Genomic DNA, 25,902 nt, shown 5'->3' with positions numbered 1-25,902 from the left:
TGTGAACCTGGACAGTCTACCAGTGCCATGCCAGGAAACTGAATTGCTTCCATTTGAATTATCTTAGGAAGATTCTGAAGATCCCCTGGCAGAATAAGGTACCAGACACTGAGGTCCTTACTCAAACTAAACTACCAAACATTCAACCTATGTTTCAGAGAGCACAACTTCAATGGGCTGGCCATGTTGTTCAAACGCAAAACATACACTTTACCAAAAAGACTCTTTTATAGAGAACTCACACAGGGCACATGATCACATGGTGGTCAGAAGAAGCAATACAAGGACACTCTCAAGAAGTTTGGAATTGATTGTGTGACAAGGGAGACACTGGCACAGGACCACTCAGCACAGCATGCCCACATCAGAAAGGGTGCTGCACTCTATGAATACAGCAGAATTGAGATAGCACAAAGGAAATGTAGGATGCGCAAATTTGGAGTAACCACCACAAGTGTTCACACAGACTTTCTGTGGTGGAGCATTCCAAGCTCATATTAGTCTGATCAGCCACAGTCAGACACACTGAAACTTCACTTTATCATGGTGATGTCATTTTGGTCCTCTCTGGAAATGAAGGACAACAATCAACCAAATTTTAAGAGAATAAAGAGGTCTTAGGACCAAAAAGTTTGATAACTACTCTACTGATATTCCTCAAAGATCTTTCCTCATCTGAAATTCAAGTAATTCATTTCCTTGTCATTTATTTATCTCCAGGACACTCTCCAGACTTTTCAGTGCCTTCAATACCCAGCCTTCCTCTATTGTCCCACCCCCTGCCATTGTCCTCAAAAACTTCAATTTTCATGTTAACAACCCTACTAAAAAACTGAACATGCAATTCTTTAATATTCTCAACTTCAACTACTTCCCTTTCCCCATTTCTCAGAATTATAGCATGTCCAAGATGCAGAAATCTGATATTTATTTGATTCTCAGACCACAATCTCTAAACCTTCCCCCAAACCCACTCACATTAAACCTACTTTTACCCTTATCATGCTCAAGTCAGTGAGTAAATTAGCAGTTTAAGTACCTATTATGTGCTAGGCAAATATGTAAATGTCAGATAAAGTGTGCAAAGTGCTCAGCAGACCTCAAAATATCATATAAATGTGAGCTTTCTTTTTTAGGATAAGGATATGAACCAGAGCCCTTCCCTTCCACCTCTTCCCTAGTAGAACATAAGCTCCTTGATGTTTAGAGCTGTCACACTTCTGTCTTTGTATCTATCCTTAGTACCTAATAGGGTCTGATGACAGCTAACGAATATAATAGTTAACATTTATGTAGTGTTTGTATGCAAAAAGCATTTTGCAAATATTACCTTGATCCTCCTAAAACCTGTGGGAGGTAATAGCATGATCAATAGTTAAGAAAACTGAGGTGGACAAATGTTAAGTGATTTGTCCAGGATTACAAAGCTACCAAACGAATGAATCCAGATTTGAAGTCAGATGTTCCTGACTCCAAATCCCACCTAGCTGTCTCCATAAATAGTAGATATTTAATAAATGCTGTTGATTGCTTCTCCACTGACTCCTTCCTATCTGTCATTTGCCCCCAAATATGCTCAGAATCTCCTCTTTAAAAACAACTGTTTGTTTGCCTTATCATTGTATATTTCTTAATCCTTCCATATTTTTCCTCCCCATTAATTCTAAATTTCTCGAAAAAATTTTCTATACCCAATTCCTCCATTTCCTCACTAGCTCTTCAAGCTCTCATAATTTTGAAAGATTTAACAATCTGAACACAGTGATCAAAACTGATGCCATGTTTTTTGTATACATTTCCACATTTATATATACATTTGTATACATTTCCACTAATCAACTAAAACAGCACTCAAAAGTCAGCAATGACCCCCTACTCAGTGAATTCAATGGTCTTTTTTTCGGTCTCTATCCTTCTTGACCTACCTGCCATATTTAATATTTAATAATAAGTAATAATACTTACTCCTGCCAAATACTATCTCTGCTTGTGGTTTCTAAGACATCTCATGGTTTTCCTCCGACCTCTCTAACTACTCTTTGCCTCCTCTGCTGTCCCCTCTTCTCCACCTAATCACCTAAAGTAGTTGTTCCCATAATCTCTCCTTGGCAATCTTATTCATGCTTGCATTTTTAACTACCACATCTGTGCAGAAGAGTGACAAATATCTCTGTGGCCTTCCTAACTCTTTTTTTGAGCTCCAGACTTGCATTTCCAATTACCTGTATCTCCACCTAGAAAAAACTAAATATTTCCAAAACCAGCCTTACTATTTATTATTCCTGATAAGCCTGCACCCCCATTCTAACTTCACTTATTCTATCTGTGGCACCACCCAACTTCCCATGTTTGAAACGGGTTTATCCTTTTTTAATTCTCTCTTTTCATAACTAGTCAAATACCAAGTTCTACCAATTCTACCTCCACAGTACTGCCTATCTATTCCCTTCTTTTCCATTCCTACTTCTACCACCTTCTTCTTAAAGTCCTCATTAATACCTGTTTAGATTATTGTAATAGGTCTTCCAGAGTCCACTCTTCCTACCCTGTCTATTTCATTGCTCACATTGCTACAATTCTAATCTTTCCTATGCATAGATCTAATCATGCAATCCTTGGCTCAGAAATGTTCAAAGACTTCTTATTGCCTATTAAGTCAAGTCTAAATACCACTGCCTGGCATTCAAAGCTCTCCAAAACTTAGACTCATCTTACCTTTCTGGTTTTATTTCATATTCTTCCTTCCCTGCTCTCTACCCTAAAGGTAAATTGGGTTTATTCCATGACCCCAAATACGGCCAGCACTTTCCTGCTTTCATGGCTTTTCTTATACACTTCCTTATGCCTAAAGTATCACATCTTCTCCTTTTTGCTTAATGAATTCCTACCCATTCTTTAAAGTACAACCCAAATGTCATTTCTTCCATGAAGCCTTCCCAGACACTGTGTTGGGAACACTCTTCTTCTTCCTTAGACCTCACATAAGACATTGTATTGCAACTATGTTTATCTTGTAATATCATGTATTACAGTTATCTGGTTTTGTCTTATTATCTACTAGACTATGAATTCAAGAAAAGCAGATATGGATGGTGTCTTATCTAAACTTTCTATCTCCATTAATACCTATAACAGGACTTTGGATAGACTAGGCATTTCATAAATGTTTGTTAAATGAATGAGTGCATCACTTTTATTATTTAAAAAGCAATCATATTTTCTCAAAGAAAAAGACTTATCTGGTAATAACATAGTGCTACATAACCTGAGAAGCACATAGAGTATTCCAGAAAACTTAAAACTACATTAAGAATTTTGGGACACCCTATCTTGTAACTTCCTATCTTCCATTATAACATGGAGTAAATGTTTTTATAAGTTTGTTAGATACCTATAAGTTCAGGTACTCAGTATATTCTATCAAGATCATCACAAAAGCTCCAAATAGTCCTCTTTGCTTCAAGTTTCTTACCTCTCCAATTCATTCCTAAATCATAGATCAAATCATTTTCATTCTCTTATTCAAGATGTTCCTACTATAGTGAACTTGTGGGAGGATATGAACTTGTGGGCAAAAGAGCCATAGGATGGCCAGGCATGAGTTGAGTTGCAATCTGCATCATTGAATGGAACTCACAAATCAACAAACTCATAAATTCATTTGAATAATGAATAAAAATTCCCAGTATATATCTACTATATACAGCCTGGCACACAGAACCAATAGGCATTTAGTAAATGTTTATTAAATGAATAAAATACAATTTCTAAATCGCATCTATTTAAAACAATTTCACTTTGCTCCTGTTTATGGGCAAATGGGACAAGAAGTCTTTTAGAGTATTAATTTTCAAATTTTTTCTCAAAGAAAAGAAATAAAAGTATCTTTTAAAGTCTGTGGTTTTCATTTCTTAACAATAACAAATAAACTATTTGTGCCACAAAAGGTATCATTAAAAGATTAAAGCAAAAATATGAAGGAAAATTACATTTGCCCATTTAATATAATTTTACTTACTATCACCATTATAAATTTTAAATTAAGTATAAAATCTGAATTTAGCAAAATGGTTTTTTTTTCCATCAATTTACAAAGGTTTCATCTTAGGTATAGATTGAAACTATTTTTTAAGTTGTTTTTGATAAAGCATTTTTTTCTCTAACTGTGCCAGGGTCATCTGATTTACATAGCTTCTAATTAATAACTATGGAAATTTTAAAATACATAATTAAAATGTCACATATCACTTAACCTAGTCTGTCAAAACAAGGAATATTTAACTCTTGTTTCACTTCCTTTAAAAGAAATTCTATTTACTTTATTTTTCCCAACAGGAAAAAAAAATCAGCACAGTAAACTTTCAAGTTACTTCCCTAATCAAACTTTAAAATGATTTTGGTTAACCACAAATTGACTCAAGTATTTAAGCATTTTTCTGAATGTATTTTACTGGAACACTTCTGAAAATATATAATAATGCCATATAGTAATTATGTAACTGTTCTATAGAATTATAAATTATCCCACTGATTAGTATTTATAGTCATTTCACAGATAAATAGGGCAGCTTTTCCCCCTATAAATTACATTCAAAACTAACGATGTATTTCTAGTTTAAAGCAGCTATTCTGTAACTAGTTCTTTTATTTAGTATTAAAACACAACCATAAAAAGATTTTGTTAATTATTTTGCTAAACTGCATCACATAAATCCATAAAGCTACAACCTGCCAACATTACTTTCAAACATCCTGAAATGATTAGCACAAAATATACTTTTCAACAGACTCTGAAAATTCAGAAGCATATTAGATTAACTGTGGTTTTCAACATTTTTAACCTTTTTTACTATTCACGCGGATGACCAAAGTATTTGGAATACCCCAAACATAAAATAAACTTACTTTTCTTCCCAATCCTCTCAGACATGAAATGTCATTAAATTATTAAGTAAAATCTACACCAAGTTTATTACATACATTTTCAAAACCAAGCACTTGTATTTTCTACTTCCACAGATTTTTCCCCCCAGAGGACTCCTTATTAACCCACACAATACTGGTTTACAAAGGTGAGGAAATAAATGCTATAGATGAGGTAATTAGACACAAACAACATTATGCTACAATAAATTAAGGTGCAAATATTCCATAAGGTGGGAGGAGTTTAGACTGATTCTCTTAAAATTCTTACTCATTAAGACTTATGGAAGTGATTGGAGAAAACCGAAAACAAATTAATTAATTAAAAAAAAAATTCTTGCTCAATACCTAGAACCTAATGTCCTCACTTTCATCCTGATCATTCCCCTTGCCATCCTCACCTCATCCCACATATTCCACCTTTCTCTAATAACTGTAATCAAATCACTATGTTTATGACTTTCTTGCCCATAACTCCCACCACTCCCCCATATGTATTGCTTCCTTCTCTTAGAGTGTAAGCTCCTTATGCAAAGGTTGTCTGTCTAGATTTATATTTCTATCTCCAGCACTTGGCTCTTCAAGGGGTCACAGGATCATAGATTTAGAACTAAAAGGTACTTTGGAGGCTGCAGAATTTAACACTCTCATTTTACTGATGAGGAAACTGATCACTTGCTCAGGGTCACCCAGTTACTAAGTGTCTGGGGCAGTATCTGAACCTAGGTTTCTGACTCTAAGTTCAGTGCCCTATCCTTTATTCACTTATTTATTCAGTAGTTTCACTTTCACCACATACTTCCTTCCCCAGAAAGCTTCTAAATATAGATCCCTCAGATTTTTTTTTTTAAGTCAGGACTTCTGATTTCATGAAAGTAGGGAATTTCCTCCACCAGCCTATGGTAGGGTCTGGTGACACAATAGAGAAAGCACTGAACTGGGAATCAGGAAGACGAATTCAAATACTGCCTCAGACATGAATTAACTGCATAACCCTGGGCAAGTTTCTTAAAAGTCACCTGTCTCACCCACTTCCAGGACTCTTATGAGGATGAAATGAACTATTTGTAAAGTGCCTTGTAAATATAAATGCCAGCAATTTAAGGACTTGCCCATCATTGCAGAGGCAGCATGTGAACCCAGGTTATCTTGACTTCAAAGACAACATTATACCATGTTCCCTCTCTGTAGACAATAGGTTAGGAAATTAATTTAAAAAATAAAATACAGCACTGAAAAATCACTTACTGTCTTATTCCGTAATCGAATTATGTCTGAAACAGAGCCAGCTCCGCAGTATTCCATAACAATCCAAAGGTCAGTGTTCTTAAAGTAACTGCCATAGTACTTTACAACATAGGGGCTGAAGAGAAACAAACAAAAAAAAAAATGATTAAAACTTTATAAATTCCAGAAGTAGAGATTTCCCCCAATAAATGGTATTTTAAACACATCATGATGTTACAAGTGAATGTCATTATCTGAATTACATCAATTCTGCACAGTTAGGCTTTAATCCATGAATGGAATTAAAAAAGATCATAAACCATAGGAACAAATTTCCAGTTGTTTACGTCATTCCCAAGATAATATAGACTTAATTCATATAAATTCTATATTCTACTAATCAAATACACATTATGACAACAGTGTTCCAGATAATATTTAACATAATTTAACATAAAGCACCTAAAGACACATTTTATAACCACTACCTCTGGAGTATAGGCCCTCTACAGACATATGGTTTCAATGAAATATTAACATTCAAACAAAAAAAGATGCTATTTCAAGATTGCTACCAACAAAAAAAAAAATACTCTCTCCTAGTTTGTCCCTTGAAAATTCTGGGTTTTAATGCATTTTGGGAAATTATACAGTACTTTCAAGTATTTTCAATAAGCCTGAACTAGGAAAATAACTATCTCTAACACCAGCATTCTCCTAGTGGTGCCACTTGAATGAGACTGGTGGAACAGAACAATTTCCAAAGAATTAAAGTCACAAGCAATTCACAGGGCAAGAGAAAGGCACATGGTATGCAAAAGCAGTCTGCAATATTTACCAAAAGCATCTTCAGTGATGAAAGAAGCAAACAGGATATGCTACCGGTAAAAAAAAGAAGGGTAAGATATGCATCAAGGATGAGACTCTGCAAGAGATAGACAGTATCCTGGAATCCTAGAGATGAGGAAAAACAGGAGAACTGAAAATGGACGGCAGTGACAATGCTTGGAGTCAGAAGATGGAATTTCTTGTGCAAGGAATAGTTAAGGAAGCCAGGGTCACTAAATCAAAGAGTGCACAAAATAGAAAAAGGTGTAAGAAGACTGTAAAAGTAGGAAGGAACCAGGTACTATAAGTGGGTGGGAATGGGAGGAGGAGGAAGGGGGGAGTGTAAAGGCCATATAGAGTACTCTGTTGAAAAGAGGGATTCACTGGAATATCAAAAGCCTTAAGTAAAGTCTCTTTTTAGGGACTGGAAGACATTTCAGTGCCTTATCTGTGTGTCTGGGCTCTTGTGAATCCATTATGACTTCTGGTTTTTGTGCAGTTGAATAAAGGTTGTCCCATATCTGATACGTTTTTAGCACCTTGAATGCTTTTAAAGAGATCAAGACGCTCTTTTACCCACTTTTTAAAGCAGAGCTACACCTGAGATATGCCAAAAGTATATTAGAAGATTTTCCTAGAGCGACTCTTGAGTGTGGACATCAAGCCAAAGAGAAAAACTGGCCTTACTGCAATAAGTCTCCAGAACTGTATCTGGTTCAAATGAGCCTAAAGTCTTAGAGAGCCCTGAGCCATGGTAAACATATAAATTGGGTACACCTACAACAATTACCATAGAAGATGTCAAATGACATATCCAGTAATGATTTAGAGTAGTTCAGGGAAGAAAATGATCATAACAAAGTAGCCTAGAAAGACTTCATGGAGCAGGTAGGACCACAGCTGAAACTTCAAAGAAGGACTAGATTTCTAAGTGTGTAGAGTAAGAAGGCATTTCAGGCAAGGAAAAACACCAGGAGTACCAAGGTGCAATATACAAATATGTTTGAAAGACAAGTAAACTAGCTTAGTTGAAATAGGTGTCATGGGAGATGAAGAAAGAAAAACACTTAAGTCTATAGAAAGCCTTAAATGAAATGCTTAGGAATACAGATTTTATTCTCTAACAAACAACAGGATTTTTGAGAAAAGAGTAGAAGAGCACAAAATGCTGGTTCCAAAAGAATAATCTCCATCTGCGGGATCTATGCCTTTTCATGCCCCCATGCCTGGAATGCTTTCCGACTTCCTGACTTCCCTTGATTTCTTTCAAGACTCAGTTCAAATCTTACCCTCTGCAGGAAGCCTTTCCAGATTTCCCTCCTCCATACACATACTGTTAGTGTTTTCCCTCTTTGATTATCTTTCACTCAGTCTGTATATATCTTGTAAGAAGATATTTGTTTGCATGTTTTCTCCCCAACTGGACTGTGAATCTTTGGGGACAGGGACCAGTTTTTGTCTTACTTTGTGTCTCCAGCACTTATCACTGTGCCTGATACATAGTAAGGTTTTAATAAATACTTGCTGACTGACTGACTGACTGGCATCATTGTATAAAACAGATTGGAATGTGGAGAGACAACAGGAAGGGAAAATAGAAAACTTCTGCAATCTATCAGAAACAGTGAATATAAGCAATTCAGGGAATCTGGGAATACTTTTATGACCTATACAAAAATGACCTCAATAACGCAAACAAAAAATAGTGAAGATGCATGGGATGCAGTTATTTCAGAATTAGGCAGGAATGTTACCACAGATTTCTAGGGGTATTCCTGAGGCATTAGGGTACCTTTCTCTTCTCAAACATCATTGGCTCAAGTCCCCAGGACTTGTGTTCTTCCTACTATTAGGCATCAGTGACTAGTAGCCCCATTTCATTTTACCAAATAAAATCAATTAGCTTTTACAAAGGATATTTACTTTGAAGACATAACAAGAACAGAAGTATAAACATCTCCCCTAATACCACGGGATCATACTCTCCCCTACACTACCTTGGTCCCAGGGTAGAGTGGGCCCAGACTTAACGGAATTTCAACACAGCAGTTAGTTCCACAAAGTTTATGACATCACTGCTGAAAGAATGGTTATCTCAAGTATTGAATGTTGCTGATTGCTAATAAGAGCATCAATGCTAAACTAGCTACAAAACCTGGCACAGATTCTATTCCCAGGCTCCTCTGAGACTCTCTGGCCTTCTAGACTCAGATGCTTCACTCTCCTGACATTTCAAAATTCACTAGACTGAGCTTCCAGTCCTTTCACTCAAACAAAGAATAAATATCCAGGTACTGAAAAAGTTAAGGTCCAAACTTAATCAATCACATGTCAGCCTCAAAGGGATGCCATCAGCAAAGGAGTCAAGAAAACATGTCTAACCAAGAGAGAAGGGGAAAGGTTGCTTAAGGCTTTTTCAAGGTTCCTCAAGTTCCGTTTCTGCAAGTGCTGACCAGAACCAGTTACAGAGTGTCTCTGCATCTCCAAAGTCTCTTTAAGGCACTTCAATTACACAGTGTCCCAACTCTCCTATAAGCAGATTTCTCAGCCTCTTCTATGCAGAGATCTGCATTAACCAAGCAGGCTAATACAGTCTGCCCAAACTAAGAAGAACTGGCCAATCCTCCATTACAAAAACATCACAACTCAGATTAAATACAATGTTCACTCCTGGTTCCAGAGTGATGATATCTGAAACACATTTCCCCTCCTCTCAACTGCTGTTTTGTTCTTCATTTCTGAAAAGGACAAATGACATCATGGATGATGTTTTGACTTGAACTAGATTTAAGTGAGACGGAGTTGCAAAAAGTCCTCAGCTTCACTCTTTCTTCCAGAATCAATTAAGTCCAATGGCATGGGAAAAGTTGGAAGAATGACTGGCGCTGACCCAGGATGCACCTTGATGTCTTCAGTGTCTGACCAGGCTCTAAGTGCTCCACAGCACCTATTTCAGCCATCTTCGTGGCCATTGGAACAAACTGTTCTCATCTGCCCATTCCATTGGGGAAAATCTTCACATGCTTGAGATAGACATCTCCCTCCACTCCCCAACAGATCTGAGGCCTGTTACCCCAAATCTGATTTAGCCTGTTTACTGAAATCGTTCACCAGGGTGAGGCTGCCATGCGTGCTACAGCTTCTTTATGTTGAAGGTGAAAGCTGATTGAAAGTGGACACTAAAGGTGGATGAAAAGCCCTGAAAAAGAGTTGGCAGCTCCAACAACAGAAGTACTAGTCCTTCTCTGAGAAGACCATACAAACTCCTCTCAGTAGAGCTGATATGACTACATGTGAAGAATATTATATAAATTGTCAGATTCAGATTTCTTTCGGTCAGATTTCTTTCCTATAATGCAAAATTATAAAGGAGTATAGTTATTAGGAAGTAACAGTAGTATAAAAAGCAAAAAAATTTCAATAAAACTTTACTAAGGATCACCTTAATAGATTAATGAGTCACCTCCACATCTTGATAACCAATCAATTAGGGCTCTAGTGGAGGTGAAGACCAAACTAGCTTTCAGAACTAACCAGCAGAAACTAAGGGACTTTTCTTCTTTGGAAATTACTCCTCAGTTATAGTAATTGCTTGTATCAGCATAATTAAACAGACTGAATGAAAACTTCAAAAATAAAAAGATTACAGCAAATACCGGAGTATGACGTTTTGAATCAAGGAAGCAAGAATAAAAAGGAAAGGACAGATACAAGAGGTATGTCAAATGAAGAACACATAACACTTTGATGACTGATGGTATATGAGAAGGAAAGCAGAATCAAGGTTGATGTCAAAGTTCTAAGCTTGAATTTTAGAAGAATGTTTTCACTGACATTAAAATATGAGATACAAAGTACTGATTTAAAGAGAGTGCCCAGTTCACTTACAAGTATGTTTATTATTATGTTAAAGCAAGCTGAAATGCTTACATTGTCTATTCAATTTGAAATGTCCAGAAAAAAGCTAAAAAATATGACACAGTACAGAACAGGAGATACACCTTTAACAGTTACATAAATAGAAATAACAGTCAAAGCCATGAGAGCAGATAAGATACCCCAGGTAAACAATAGAGAGAAAGAAAGCAGGAGCCAAGAATAAGCCTTGAGATACAACCATATTACATGGGGAAGAAGGAAAAACTACTCAAACCCCAACAAAGTTCGACATAGAGTTTTAAACAGGAATGCCAGGTGCTCCCTAAATGAAGCCATCTCTATCTCTTCCCCACCACTACAGAAAATTATCTTTCTCCCTCTTGTTAACACATAGGACATATCCTTCAGATATTCTCCTATCAGGCATATTATCCTACATCTTTCATGATACTACTCTCTTCTGGTTCTCCTCCTTCATATCTGGTAGTTTCTTATCATCTCTTTTGCTGTTTCATTCCTACTCCTTAACCACAGATGTCCCCCAAGTCTCTGTCCTCAGCTCTTTTCTTTCCTCTTTTTCCATTCTGTTCTTAAGGCTACCATCTCTCACGTGTTCAATTATCATGTCTATACAGAAGAATCTCATATCTATATATATAGCCTTCATTCATCTCTCTCCTGATTGTTTTCAGTCTAGCACTTAAAATCTTTCAGTCTGGATCCAGTCTTCCTTTTAAGACTTTATGCACTCTACAATCTGGCCTAATGAGCCTGTAAATCTGGTTATCCATTACTCATTTGCATGCCTTTGCAAAGGCTGTTTCCCAGGCCTGAACCATTCCTTCTCCCTTTTCCCACCTTTTAGAATCTCTAGCTCATGTATCATCTCCTAAAGGAAGACTTTTCCCAATCTCCTATTAGGATATTCCTTCTAATGCAAAAAGTAACAGAGGATCACTGATCCAGAGATGGAAGAGACTTCAGAAGCCATCTAGTCCAACCCTCTTCATTTTACAGATAAAATGTGATCAGTTTCTTTCCTCTTCATAGAAGAAATTTGATCAAATGAGGTAATATTTGTAAGGATCCTAGCAAAATGCCTGGCACATAACAAGACAATTAATATTCCCTTTTTACATCACATGCCCAAAGTCATATAGGTAGTAAGCACTAGAGACAGGACTTGAACTCAGGTCTTCTGACTCTAGAACCAGGGCTCTTTCCACTGTACTATGTTGTCTTCCCAACAAGTCCTTACCTGTTTACATAATGTAGCATCCCTTCCCTGGCTAAATGGAAGCTCCTAAAAGGCAGGGACCCCTCTCATTTTGTCTTGACCTCCCCAGTGCCTTGCACATGGTACTGCATATATCTGGAACTTAATAAATGCTTAGTGGATTAGACTTCATACCTCTGTAATGCACTGGGTATTTTTTATTATACTTCTTGTGGTTAATGTGGTGATAGCAGGAAAACAGGCCTCTCTCTATGAGCCTTAGTTTTCTCATTTTTAAAATGAAATGACTGAAGTGGATGATCTCTAAGGTATCTTCCAGCTCTAAAATCTATAATCTATAAATCTTTATGCATTATAAAAGAATCAAGATCAGTACAACCAATGGCACAGTACTTAATTATATCAAATACTTCAAGGATTTCTGATAACATGTGGGAACTCCTACTGTCTATTCAGATCACATCACAAATTGTCTACAGAGTAATCTCAGTTAGTCAGAGAAAGCTGCCTGAGGTTTAAACAACTTATCAAGAGTCATACAACTAGTCTACGTCCAAAGCAAGACTTAAATCCAGGCCTTCCTGACTCTAAGCACAGCCCAGTACCCATAACTTACTGTGCTGCTATATTGAATTATAACATACCTGTGAAATATTTTCTTTTTAATTTTGAAATTGTTCTCACAAGGGATGACAGATCCCCCTCATATTTGAGAGGAAGAAACCTGAGACGCAGAAGGTAAATGACTTGCTCAAAGCTACATAATAATTAGTAAATAGCAGAAGTTCTCTGACTCAAAGTCCAGTGAAAGAAGATTTCTATGATCTTATGTTATCCTCATAATAATTCCATGGAGTAGGAAGAGCAGGCATTTTTAACTCCATCTGATGGATGAGGAAACAGCCTTAGGGAAGTTATGTGGCTAGTTGGCAGAGCCCTGACTCAAACTCTTGCCTTGAGTTTTTCCTCTAAGTGTACATTCTTAATGAAATGTATGTCCTCATTCCCCTCAAGCTGCACACCAGTCATGCTCTGATCTGCCTTCCTCACCCAAAATTCATTGATTCATTGAACAAATATTTATTTAGCATCATAAGTTCAACAGGAATAAAGAGAAGGAAGACTTTTTAAGAGAGATGATACTTGAAATGAGTCTTAAAGGAATATTAAGATATCAATAGAAAAGAAGTGAACATTTCAAGCAAAAGAGTATCCCAGAGGGTTTTTCATAAAAGGAAGGACATAATAAAACTGATGTTTTGTAACTGGGCAAATGGATCAAAGCAACGGAGTCTTTTCTGGTTTCTCCAAATGAGAAGGTCAAATATCTTTAAAAATTCATCTTTAAATCTTTAAAAATTATCTGCTTTCTACTCTTTCTTTATAAAAAAGATAAATTCCACCAAGTGGTAGCCCTATATTATTTATACCATCTTAAGTATCTGTACAAAAGCACTACTCATTAATTGCCCACAATGTCTAAGAATTTTGACTGCACAAAGCTATCCCATGACCACACAGCCCAAAGTTGATCAGAGCAGTGACTTTCATTTCTATTGCATATTTTGTCCTGAAGGCAATGATGGCAACTTTGAAAATTCCCACAGCACAGAAGAGTAGATGAAGAAAGAAAGACACTAGCAGGTGGTGGGAAGCAAATGGTGGGAGAGTCCTTAATGTACTGTCATCTACAACTGAGAATGTTCTTAGTTATTAATAAGGCCCAGCAAGGAGGTGGACAAGAGTGGCTCTGGAAAAGTTTTCTTTGTGAAACAGCAACTACAACAAGAATCCTCGAAGTTCATTTAGGGTAAAACTTGCTGGGCATTCATTTTTCTTTCTCTTTCCCAATATCTCTCCTCCTGCTCCTTTATTCTACCATCTTTTACTATCTACTTCCCTTCTTTTCCTTCCATCCTCCTTTTCCTTTTCAATTCCCTTTTAATTTCTCTCACCTATAGAACACCCTTAGTCCAAAGGACACACACATTATCTGTATCTCCACCTCCCATTTATATATTAATTCTACCTCTCAACTCAGGACTACTATCATCGCTTCTCATTCTTTGGTCCCCACACAGTTGACAGCTCCCTATAACTTCTCTACTTTAACTCTCTGCTCATTGCCCCCAAATCAAAATAGGAACAACATAAAAACTAAGAAAGTAGGGAAATAGGAAGAGGTACAAACGAATAGGAAAAACTATCTTGAGCTCTCCTCATTCCTGCATAACACACATTCACATACTACAGAATTCAACAATTAGAAAGTGAAGGTAGAAAAAATAGTACTTTAATATTTACATATTTTATTTGTAACTCTACTTCTGACCATATATATGGCAAAAGGCATTTTCCAAGTTACATTTAAATTTACCATTCTAGAAAGAAAAGCAGATATTGTTAAAGTAATTTCTGTGTGAAATAAGTTGTTCACAATCTGAAAGCATTAAAAAGAATAAAGATAATTCTTAATTTTACCAATAATTTTTCACAACTTTTATTTATATAAAAACTTAATAAGATGAATGTTTATGGAGAAGAGTTGAAACCAAGGAGAGTAGCTGATGAAAAACCAAGTTAACTGGACAATCTGGACCCTCTATAAAGGGAGGCTTTGGGAGAAGTTTATTACTTGGCCCTCCAATCAGAGGGCAAAGATCAACTGAGAGTGCTAAGGAGGTGAACTTATCCTGGAGAAAGGGTTAATGTTCCCGGAGTCAAAACCGTTAACATTCCCAGAGTCAAAACCAAATACAGCAGCTGATGGGAAATGAAGTTTCTCTCTCTCTCTCTCTCTCTCTCTCTCTCTCTCTCTCTCTCTCTCTCTCTCTCTCTCTCTCTCTCTCTCTCTCCCTCTCCCTCTCCCTCTCCCTCTCCCTCTCCCTCTCCCTCTCCCTCTCCCTCTCCCTCTCCCTCTCATAAAAGAATATTAATGTTTTATCTTCTACTTTAAGCCGTGCAGTACAATGTAGCACCTGTGACACAGAGCCAGCACGGACATGGGTTCAGTTCCTATGCCTGACAGTCTGTAGTCTACTCTTCATTTATAAAAAAGATAAATTCCAAAAAGTGGTAGCCATGATTCACCATGATTAAGTATCTTAACCTCTCTCAGTTCGAGCTTCCTCATCTAATAGCAACCTCATGTAAATCAAATGAGATAATAAATGTAAAATTAAAACCTCAGTTATTAATGTTATGAATACTAAATTCTCATCATATCACCAAATTAATTTCTACTGGGAGAAAACAAAGGGAGTGGTTTTCCGACTATGATTGCAAGTAAAATGTCACTGCATTTCTAAATTTTTTTATTAGAACTTAAACATCACTAAATTTCATATTTCAATATTCAATTTCAATATAAAGAAGAGAAAAAGGTTCTATTATGAAACTATAAATTTCTACTACATACAGTTTGATGTGTTTTTTAAATGTAAACAACTATTTCAAGACAAAAGAATTCTGGGATAAAAACTAAGCATGCCTTACAGAAAACACAGTTTAGAACTTCTCAGACATGTTGATCCAAAGATAAGCACAAGTTAGACAAAGCCAAGAATAAAGGTTCTTCTTTGGTACCTTAAGAGTATTCAGGTGCTCAGCTAGCCAATGCTTAGAACATATGAGTCTACTCTAAAAGGCTTAAAAATAAACAGATTTTTACTATGTCAGCAGAACAGAAGCACATTCCAGAACAAAAGACTTTCCATTTGAGAGCAGTCTGCCCACAATCTCTTGAGACTACATCTCTGAAACAGTCAACAAAAATTGATCATCTGATTTAAGCTGCTGTGGTAGGCACTGCCTCTGAGATGATTATAAACCAAAACATAAAACAACTTTGCAGATTAAAGTCAAAATTTTAAACTGTATCTAGAAATATTAAACCTTCACATTACAGGTGCAAAGAAATTCTCATCCTCGTGATTTTTTAAAAAGGCAACTACAGTTTTTAAGTGATCAACCAGAAGATCATAAACAGTAATCATCAGAGACCAGACATTTATAACTGATCTTGCTATTAAATAGTTGCATGGATTGTTATTTAACTCTTACACTACTGCTTAAGTAGTCAACTTTATGTCTCATTTTTCCAAATATTAAATTCTTTGAGTGTAGATGATCTCATTATATTTCTCTCTGCCACTTCCCTCTCTTACAAATAGCAAGTAATCAATAATATTTGTTTACTTGAAGGGGGAGGAAGGAGAAGGGGAAGAGAAATTTATACCCTTAGAACAATGTGGGAATGAGACCTAATATTCTATAGTAAGCTTCTAAAATTTAATTCGTTCATTAATTTTCTAGGAAAAATTCATAAGTAAACAAGTCAAGTTCCAATGTTTCCAAGAGATAGGCAAATAGAAGAATCTAAACAATTTAGCAAACATTTATAAAGCACTTATTATGTTCATTTCTCTGATATCATGGTCTTCTTCAAAAAAAAAGACAAACATAACAATAATGTTCAAAGAACAGTGCTGGATTCTGTGGATATGAAAATCAAAATAAAATAGTCCTTTAGGGAATGAGTGTAACATATATAAAGATAAGTATAGTAATGGGATCAAAGGAGAGATCCAAAGTGTTCTAGGAGTAAGAGAACTATTTCAGCTTAAGGGAGGGATCAAACAAGGATTTATAAGGAAGCAAAACCCAAACTGAGATAAGGTTATAGAGTGCTTTATGAATTTGACTGCCAATACCAAAAAAAGTTTCTCCAGGGTGAGACTTTCCACAGAAATTTTAGTGAATCCTTTCTTCACAAAATGTGAGGAAGCAATGGATTTTTAGTCAAAGTGAATTCTGGTTCTGATATTTATTACCTATATGACCTGAGACAAATCACTGAATTCATTTTCTTCATCTGTAACATAAGGGAGTTCAACCTAGTGACCTGAGAGCTCTAAATATATAATCCTATCCTTCATGAGAAAACAAAACTCTACATCAAAACTAAATTTTTGAAGTCTATATACAAAAGCAAGACACATGAAGAAAGGATAGTTCCAGTCTACTATATAATTAATGACTTAATTTCCAAGTGCAATAAAATTATATGTTACCTAACTCTCCAGTCCACAGCCCAAGTGAATGGTAGGGTACAGCAACAGTTGTTTTACCTACAATAGTAACCTCAGAACCTGCTTAGCCTCTAACCCAACCCCACATCTGTGTCTATATATTGTTGTCTACTTCTTTCTCCCTGTTTCTCCTTCCCTCCTCACTACCCTTAAATAGCAAAAGTACACACTGAATAGTGCTTTTCTTTATTCGTAAGTTTAAAATTAGGTGAGTGAAACATTTTTCTCTCTTAAAACAATAAACTCCAAAAACAAAATTAAATTACATTTTACATTATTTGTGATTTGACTTTTTTCTGCAAGTTTCATGCCTCTATCATATGTCAAACTGCTTCTAGATATTTCACGTCAATCTTATTTTTCAAGTAGAACTCTGTAATTCATTCAAGTTGATATATGAAGAAAAATAAAGCTTCCCCATTCCAAAGAAATGCACCTACTGTTAAGTAATCTCCTTGAGCATAAATCCATAGGTTAGTTCAGCTAAAACAAATGTGTCTTTCTATCATAAATATTCCCAAAGAGTTGCATGCAAATTCAATTATTTTAACTCAAATTACGTTTGAAATGTACAAAAAAAAAAAAGCTGCTATGCATCACTAGCTAAAAAAAGCCTTTTTAATACCAACAATCATGTATATATCCAGCAATATCACTTCTAGGACCATATCCTCAAGAGATCATAAAAATGGGAAAGGGTCCCACATGTACAAAAATATTTATAGCAGCTCTCTCTGTGATGGCCAAAAACTGGAAATCAAAGGGATGTCCATCAATTGAGGGATGGCTGAACAAGTTGTGGTATATCAAAGTAATGGGATACTATTGTGCTATAAGAAATGATGAACAGGAAGACTTCCGAGAGGCCTGGAAAGACTTATATGAACTGATGCTGAGTGATAGAAGCAGAACCAGGAGAACTTTTGTACACAGCAACAACCACAGTGTGCGAGGAATTTTTCTGGTAGACTTAAGTCCTTCATAGTAATGCAAAGACCTAAAAAATTCCCAATGAACTTCTGAGGCAAAACACTTCCCACATCTAGAGAAAGGACTATGTAACTGGATCATAGAATGAAGCACACCATTTTCTTTTGTGTTATGTTTTGTCTAGTTTTGTTTTATGGTTTCTCCCATTCATTTTGATTCTTCTATTCAACATAACTATAGTGAAATTGTATTTAATAGGGAAGTATGTGTAAAAGCTGTATAAGATTGCAAGCCTTCTTGGGGAGGGAGTGAGCAGGGAAAGGGGAATGATGGGGAGGGAGGGGGAAATATCTAAGATATATGAAGGTGATTATAGAACACTGAAAATAAATAAAATAATTTTTTTTAAATTACGTATATAAAATTTTTAGTTTCTCAAAAGACATTCTCCAACATAGTAGCAATCAAAGAATATGAACAGTTTTCAAAATGAATTGCAAACTATTAGCAACCAAATAAAATATTCAAAATTACTAATAACAAGAGAAATGCAAATCAAAATAACTCTGAGGTTTTACCTCACACCTTGTAAACTGGCAAAGATGACAAAAGATGGAAACAATCAATGTTAGAGGGGTAGTGGCAAGGCAGAAACACTAATGCATTGCTGAAGTTATGAATAATCAAAAATCATTCTGGAATGCAATTGGGAATTATGGAAATAATTTGACTAAAATATCTACATTTTGAATCAGAATTTCTATTGCAAGATGTATACATCAAAATATTTATAGTAGCACTATTTGTGGTAGCAAAGAAAACTGTCCATTGAGGAATGGACAAACAAATTGTGATACATGAATATAATGGAATATAATTACTGAGCAGAGAGAAATAAGCATGATGAATATAGAGAGGCATGGAAAGACTTTCATGAACTGAAAACAGAATGAAGTAAGAACAGCCAGGAAAGCAACATACACAGTGATTATAACAATGCAAATGGAAAGAAAAATACCCACCAATCAATCTAAACTGAATGTTACTAAATTAATGAGAGGAAGCTTGGGCTCAAAGAAAGATATAAGAAGATACCGTGTTCTGTGCTCTTTTGAAGGAATAAAGGTCTGCATAAATAGAAGAACACTGTGTAAACCCCAGTCTCAAAGTCCATTGGTATGGGACTCTCCTCATTGGTGGAGGTGAATGCCCTGCCCTGCATGAGAGGCAGGGTGAAGTTGGAGAGGGAAAAAGAGAGGGGGGACAGGGAAAGACAGAGACAGATAGAAAGATAGAGGGAGGGGGAGAGAGAGAAAGAAAAAGAGGAACAGAGACAGAGAGAGAGAGAGAGAGAGAAAGGAGAGAGAGAAAAAGAACTTCACTCTCTTCCCTATCTCTTTGAGCTTTCTTCAAGTCCCTCAGTCTCATTAGGTGCTTCTGGCTTGAAGCTTCAAAAGGAAAGACAGAAAAGACCAACATTCACTTCAGGTTACTCAAGGAAAAGATTCTGGGAAGAAACTGAAAGAGTTGGTAGTCTTCCTATTTCTATTCCCAGCTTGCTACACTAAAGACTTCAGGGCACTTAGCTTTTCGTAAGATCTAGGACACTCTCTCTGGTTGAACTGAGTTACTTAACAGTAAGCACCCCAACATACACAGGGGGGCTTGCTATCTCAGCTTCTTAGATCTGCATTCATAAAAGGAAAGGCAACTTTTGAGGGGTTAACAATCACTTTAATCAAGCTCATGTAGCATTCCTTTAACCAAGCACGTATATCATTCACCTAGTTCAAGGGAGTCAGCACCCTGAACTTCAAAGGAAATACAGAGAAATCAAAAAGTCAACAGACATAGCTTCCTCTGCCTGACCATAATTCAATAGACAGGTCCAACTGTCTGATCATAGCTACTAGAGAGGAAAGCACTGACATCAGGGTTTTCAAAGCCAAGGGGCTCCTTAAAGTAACTTCCCAAAGTCCTTGTCTGACACTCAAACCTTCTTACAAAAACTAAGCCCCAAAGTAAAATCTCACCCTCAGAGTATTTATATACTTTTTAGAGCCAGAGGGCGCATCCCTCTGACCCAGTGTCTCAATAGGAAAAAAAAAAGGTACTTGGGACCCTCCTACAAAACAACTCCCCTAATCAAGCTTCCCACAATGGGTAGACCCATCAATGGGTGGGCAAGATCTTCACATTACTCAATCAGAGGCACTTTTAGTAAAACAAAAACAGCAAAAGATTCTAATTTGATTGCCATCACAGTTACCTTACTCCCAATGGGAAAGCTTCTTCACTCCCCTATTGTCTGGTATTTATTCTCCTATGCATATTTTCTCTGAGTGCTATTTTGCTACTGATTTGGATAAACAGATTTCCTTGGCTAAGTGCTATGTGTGTTCATTGTAGAAGTGGTATTTGGTGGGAAAGGGATCAAGCCTTAGATATAAAGCCTAGGGATCTCCTCAACACCCATTATTAAAAAAGCAAGCAGAAGCTTGAACCTGATCACATCCTTTAGACTAACAATATATAAGGGAAGATATATATATACATACATACATTTAATTCTAGCCCAGTACCTCATCTCTTTGAGGAGAGTAAAGTAGCCTATTTTCCCAGCTTCCTGTTTCCCTCCTGGTAGGAAGTGAAAAAGGGGGAAGGGGGAGGGAGAGAAGAGGGGGAGAAAGAAAGCTAGAGATGTCTATTTTGCCTCCCTTCACGACAAAGACACCCCCACACTAAATGAAGACGGCCCTCACTATAAGTGGTGCATTGCAACATGTAGGGTCTCACCACAACTGCATAAAATATCAGATGTTTTTAATGTGTCAATTCAGTTTTTCCCCTTCATCTTCTTTCCCTTTTTTACACTTTATAATAAGGAATGGCTTTCAGGAAAGAGAGCTGAGAGCAGTGGAAGGTATAGGGGAAAATCAAGGCAATGTAAAAACAAAACCTATCAATAAAAATCTATTTTAAAAAATAAATGCTTGAAAATAGCTACAAATATGAAATAAAATAAATTTTACCTTCTTGTATAATAACTTCATGCTTCAGCTGTCTTCTACCCTTTGTTCCTGCTGTCCCATTCTCCCAATGGGTTTTCCCACTGAGTTCATTTCAGGACCTCAAATTTGAAGAAAGGCTCAAACCAAGCAAAACTTCCTTCTTCAAACTTTGTCATTCTGCTTCAACTGCCTTCTCCCTCCACCCCTTATCCTTCTCTCCCACTGGAGAATTCCCCAGGAATTTCCATTTCGAGGAAGGCCCCTGACGAGCCATCCTTCATTCTTCTCCCTGTCCCCAAGTAGGTAATTCCTCCTTCGGTTCACTTTTATGGCATTGTCTTCTCCCATAACAATGTAAGATCCTTGAAGGCAGGAGCTGTCTTTCTTTTTGCATATTCCCCTGGTACTTTGAAGAAAGTGTGGCACATTTTAAGAACTCAAATTTTTTTGTTGACTCTGTCTCTTTTTCCCCATCCTGCCAATTATCACTACAGAAGCAGCAGGCCACACAGAACTGAGAGCTAATTTGTACTGTTTTTGTCTTATGGACTGCTTCACCTGTTGCTGGGATCATACTCAAAGTTTTTCTAGCACAGACAACCTACCAGGGCTTACAGTCTATTGGCATAGAATCCAAGGTCACTTCCATGGAACAATGAGGCATGAGAAGATGGCTCTGAAAAGGACTTTCTGGCTTGACAAGGTAGATATTTTGCAAAGTTTACCCTTCATCCTTAATGTGCTTACTAACCTTTGTATTTCAACCTTCTCAATTCACACAATGAACCTGGACTATTAGCATTACTTCCCTTCACATGACTTATTTACAAGCATACCTCAGAGATATTGCGGGTTCAATTTCAGAGCAGTTCCAGACCACCATAATAAAGCAAGTCACAGGAATTTTTTGGTTGCCTACTGCATATAAAAGTTATATTTACACTATACTGTAGTCTATTAAGTGTGCAATAGTATTACTTTTTTTAAAAAAATGTACATACCTTAAAATACTTTATTGCTAAAAAAAAAAAAAAAAGCTAACCATCATTTGGGCCTTCAACTATCCATAATCGTCTTGTCTCAGTGTGGATGGCTGACTGAGGAGGCAGCGGTTGCTAAAGGATGGACTGACTGTGGCAATTTCTCAAAATAAGACAACAATGCAGACTGCCTCATCAATTGACTCTTCCTTTCACTTGAATAGTTAGAGGCTACTGGAGGGTTATTAACCGGCCTAATTTCAATATTATTGTCTCAGGGAATAGGGAGGCCCAAAGAGAGGGAGAGAAACTAGGAAAAGCAGGTTGTTGGAGCAGTCAGAACACACACAACATTTATTAATTAAGTTTGCCATGTTATATGGGTATAGTTTGTGCTGCCCCAAAATAATTACAACAGTAACATCAAAGATCACTGATCATAGATCACCATAACAGATATAATGATGATGATGATGATGATGATGGTGAAGATTACGATGAAAAAGTGTGAAATATTGCAAAAATTACCAAAATGTGACACAGAGACATGACACGAGTATATGTTGCTGGAAAAATGGTATCCGTAGACTTTTTTGACTCAAAGTTATCAAAACCTTTTAATCTGTAAAATAAAATTAAAAAGCACAATAAAATACAGGTATGCCTACTGTAGCTACTGTGAGGAAACCATTAAACACTTTTTTTTTATACGCTCATAGACTCAAATAAAGGTGAGGGAATAGAAAGCAGAGGGAAGTGGCAGGCCAATTTTAAAAAGCAATCTGTGACAGAGGTTTGGAGACATAACCAGGGCATAAAGTCCATTGAGCACTAAGGAAACACATTTTATCTTAATATTGGCTATCTTTTTTGCTGGAAATAAAGTGAAGTATAAATTAGGGGTCTAAGGAAACTATGATTAGAAGAATCACAAGTTTGCATATCGGATAGAGAGAAACACAACACTTAGGAAGTAGTATGGTCTAGATTTGGAAGGGCAACAAAAAGACAGCAAGTCTGCTTTGAGTAAGCAGACAAAAGAGTAACTGAAAATGCTTGTAAAGTGTTGGCAACAGAAGAGAGTTGCTTTAAGTTACTAGACATGAGAAGAGGCATACAAAACATTGGGGGTCTCATAACATTGAAGATAATATCTTTTTCATTTTTTCTCTATGAAAGAATTTATTACTAATAACTAACAATATTAATACTAATATTACTAATAACAAATAACTGCTAATTTGGGGAGATCCAGAGTTTCTCCTTTTTCTACAGTCCGCATTTGAAAGTTCAGTCTCTTCTAAATTAATAAGACTAAATTAACTCTCTTCAATTTGGTCAGATACCAACCAACCTTAGAAGAAATTTAATCCCACTGTACTCTACTCAGGTTTGAGTGAGGTTAAACTATTAGATTAGATTGCCCAAGGCTGGGGTGATTTATAAGTAAATTACTTAATCAAAGTTCATTAGAATAGGTCCAGTCCTCATTGTAATATTCATTCTTTCTCATTACTTGTTAACCAATCAGAATGGACTGCAACCCTCTGGATCACCCACTTTTCCAAGGCCATATAAATCTTGAGCCTGCTGCCCTGAGGGTCTTTGGCATTTGAGAGTGCTGCTGAACTCTTTTATTAAAATGTTAGCATTATTAATAAACTAATTATCTAAAGGTTATGACTCTCAAGCTTTTTAAACATCACAGTGATGGCAAACCCACAAAGGGACCAGAGCTCAGCACCTCAGATCCATAACAAAAAATCTTTCCCATACCTTGGGCCCACATGGAGATTTCTCTACAAGGGGAAACTGTTAGGACTCTAGCTATGATATGATTCTTCCTTTTGCCAGTAATTAAATTTTAGTTGGGTAAGTTTATATACTTGTCTATCTGTTTTTGACACTAAAAGCAACTCTCTGAATTTTCACTCTCACACAGAGGAGAAGAATCTCAATAAAATGTGGTAAAGTCTATTGGCAAGGCCCCCTCAAGCAAGACCTGGGGGTGGATGGGGGAATAAACTGAGGTGCTCACAAGTTGTGGGGAGCCTCTGCTGAAGAGGGCTTTGTTTTGGTTCTCCCCACCAAAAGAAGTGGCTGCCTGGAAAGTCCAGAGTTCATTTTGGGGTCATGGCCTGTCACCTCATTCCTATTATAAGACATAGATAGGATCTGGAAGCTTCTAGAAGATAGAGTTTCATTACAGGAAACTGAGGCTAGCTGGGAGGGTACCAATTCATAAAAACTACTAGTCCTGGGGAAGTACTTTTTTTTCAAGTAACCAGGTTTAAGTAAGTAAAAGAAATTGCCTTGAACAGAGTAGAAGAGTTTTCCAAACCAAGAATGTAGCTTTTACATCTCAACTTTGATTTCTATATGTTTTTGTCCAATTTCTATACGTTTTTGTCCATGTTCTTCTGTCTTTGTCTTTAGGATATGGTCTGTATTTGCTAGGTAGTGAGGAATTGAAAAGGCAGGGTGAAACTCCCTTGGTTTATCTGTGTTTAGAGTTTAAAAGAGAAAATCAAAAGACAGAAAGGGAAGAGGAAACCTTCCCCCAATGTTTAAAAGTCTTTATTTGAAAGTCAAGTAAGGTTAAGTAAAGCACCCACTTAAAGCCACTTGGCAAAGGGATTTTTTGGTCACTCCAAAATTAGAGGAATTCAGGTGTTAACTGGATCCCAAAGCTAAAGTTTGTAGATTATGTTTAAATTAAATCTAAGAGACTACTTTTGCTCACCCCACCCCAATATATCTGACATGTGGACAATGTGTTTAAAACTGCAAAAATAAATTTTCTGTCCTTTAAGACGCTTTGATTAGGGCCTTTTTACCACAACTTTAAATGCAATCACTTTAGATTTTAGTAATTTATGTTTAAAATGTATACTACCACAGCAAAAGCTGTTTTTATAGTGTGAGAAAAATACGGCTCTCTTGATTTGTAAATTGTTAACTCTCTCAAGATTCTAAAGGTGAAGAATAACAGGGCAGAAAGGAGGGTGAGTATGACTTTCAATTTGGAAAATTGTTTTTTAAGCAGCATAACAGATCTCTGTTAAGTAAGCCTTTAAGCTTTTGCAAACTATTAGCAGGCTTGAGAATAAAAATGGAGGACAAAGGCCACATGTTCCAAGCCCCTCTTTTTCCATGTGGCAGTTTTAGATGGTTTAAGCCTGCTGAGCAGGTATAGGCAAGTTTGATTTTTTGTGAAAGTAGAAAGGTTAGGAGTGAAAAATTTTATAACTTGATTTGGAAGCCAATACAGACTTTAGGGGGTTAGGAGAAATTTAATGAGCAACATCTTCCTAAGTGTGATAATTAAAATCTCTTATATATTGTCACTTTTAAAATCTTTGGATTTTAAAAGTGCTGGAAATAGTGAATCCCATAATGTGAAATGCTTGGAATAAAGAACCCTTGTGTAAAATATAATACTAAATAACTGAAATTACAAATTAAGGTTCTATATGGTATTATTTGGAAAATAGAATTTTTTCTAGTCTCATTTTAAGTGAAATGTTATTGTTATTATTATTATTATTATTGTACCATATGGGTCAGGAAGTTTGTTAGTAAACCGAGTTACCCCATTTATGTGATTTGTAATGTGTTAAAGAAAAGTGCTTAACATTTAGTTTGATAGTTCATTGTTCTATAAATACTGTTAGAAAAGTTCACTCTTCTTTAAGTTCTTCGGGTTATAGATTGAATTGTTAAAAAACTAAGGTAAACATGCAAAAAAGGAAAAAATTAGTTTTTAAACAGCTTCAGTCTAAAAGTAAAGTCAGATA

The 25,902-nt window shown here is 36.3% G+C and overlaps 1 protein-coding gene across 16 annotated transcripts in view; it reads right to left on the bottom strand.

The window, feature by feature from the left end:
- STK3 (serine/threonine kinase 3) overlaps positions 1-25,902 on the bottom strand; it is a 548,351-nt gene that overhangs the window by 445,901 nt on the left and 76,548 nt on the right. For all 16 annotated transcript variants that reach the window (XR_011965838.1, XM_072603417.1, XM_072603412.1 and 13 more), the window contains one exon: positions 6,172-6,286. Coding sequence is in view for 15 of the 16 variants with exons in the window: in XM_072603417.1 (XP_072459518.1) it covers positions 6,172-6,286 (115 nt within the window). In the remaining variant the exon portion in view is untranslated. The remainder of the gene's footprint in view (positions 1-6,171; positions 6,287-25,902) is intronic.

The sequence above is a fragment of the Notamacropus eugenii genome, chromosome 4 (assembly GCF_028372415.1).
Source record: "Notamacropus eugenii isolate mMacEug1 chromosome 4, mMacEug1.pri_v2, whole genome shotgun sequence".
Taxonomy (NCBI): domain Eukaryota; kingdom Metazoa; phylum Chordata; class Mammalia; order Diprotodontia; family Macropodidae; genus Notamacropus; species Notamacropus eugenii.
This window is presented reverse-complemented; position numbering and strand designations above follow the sequence as displayed.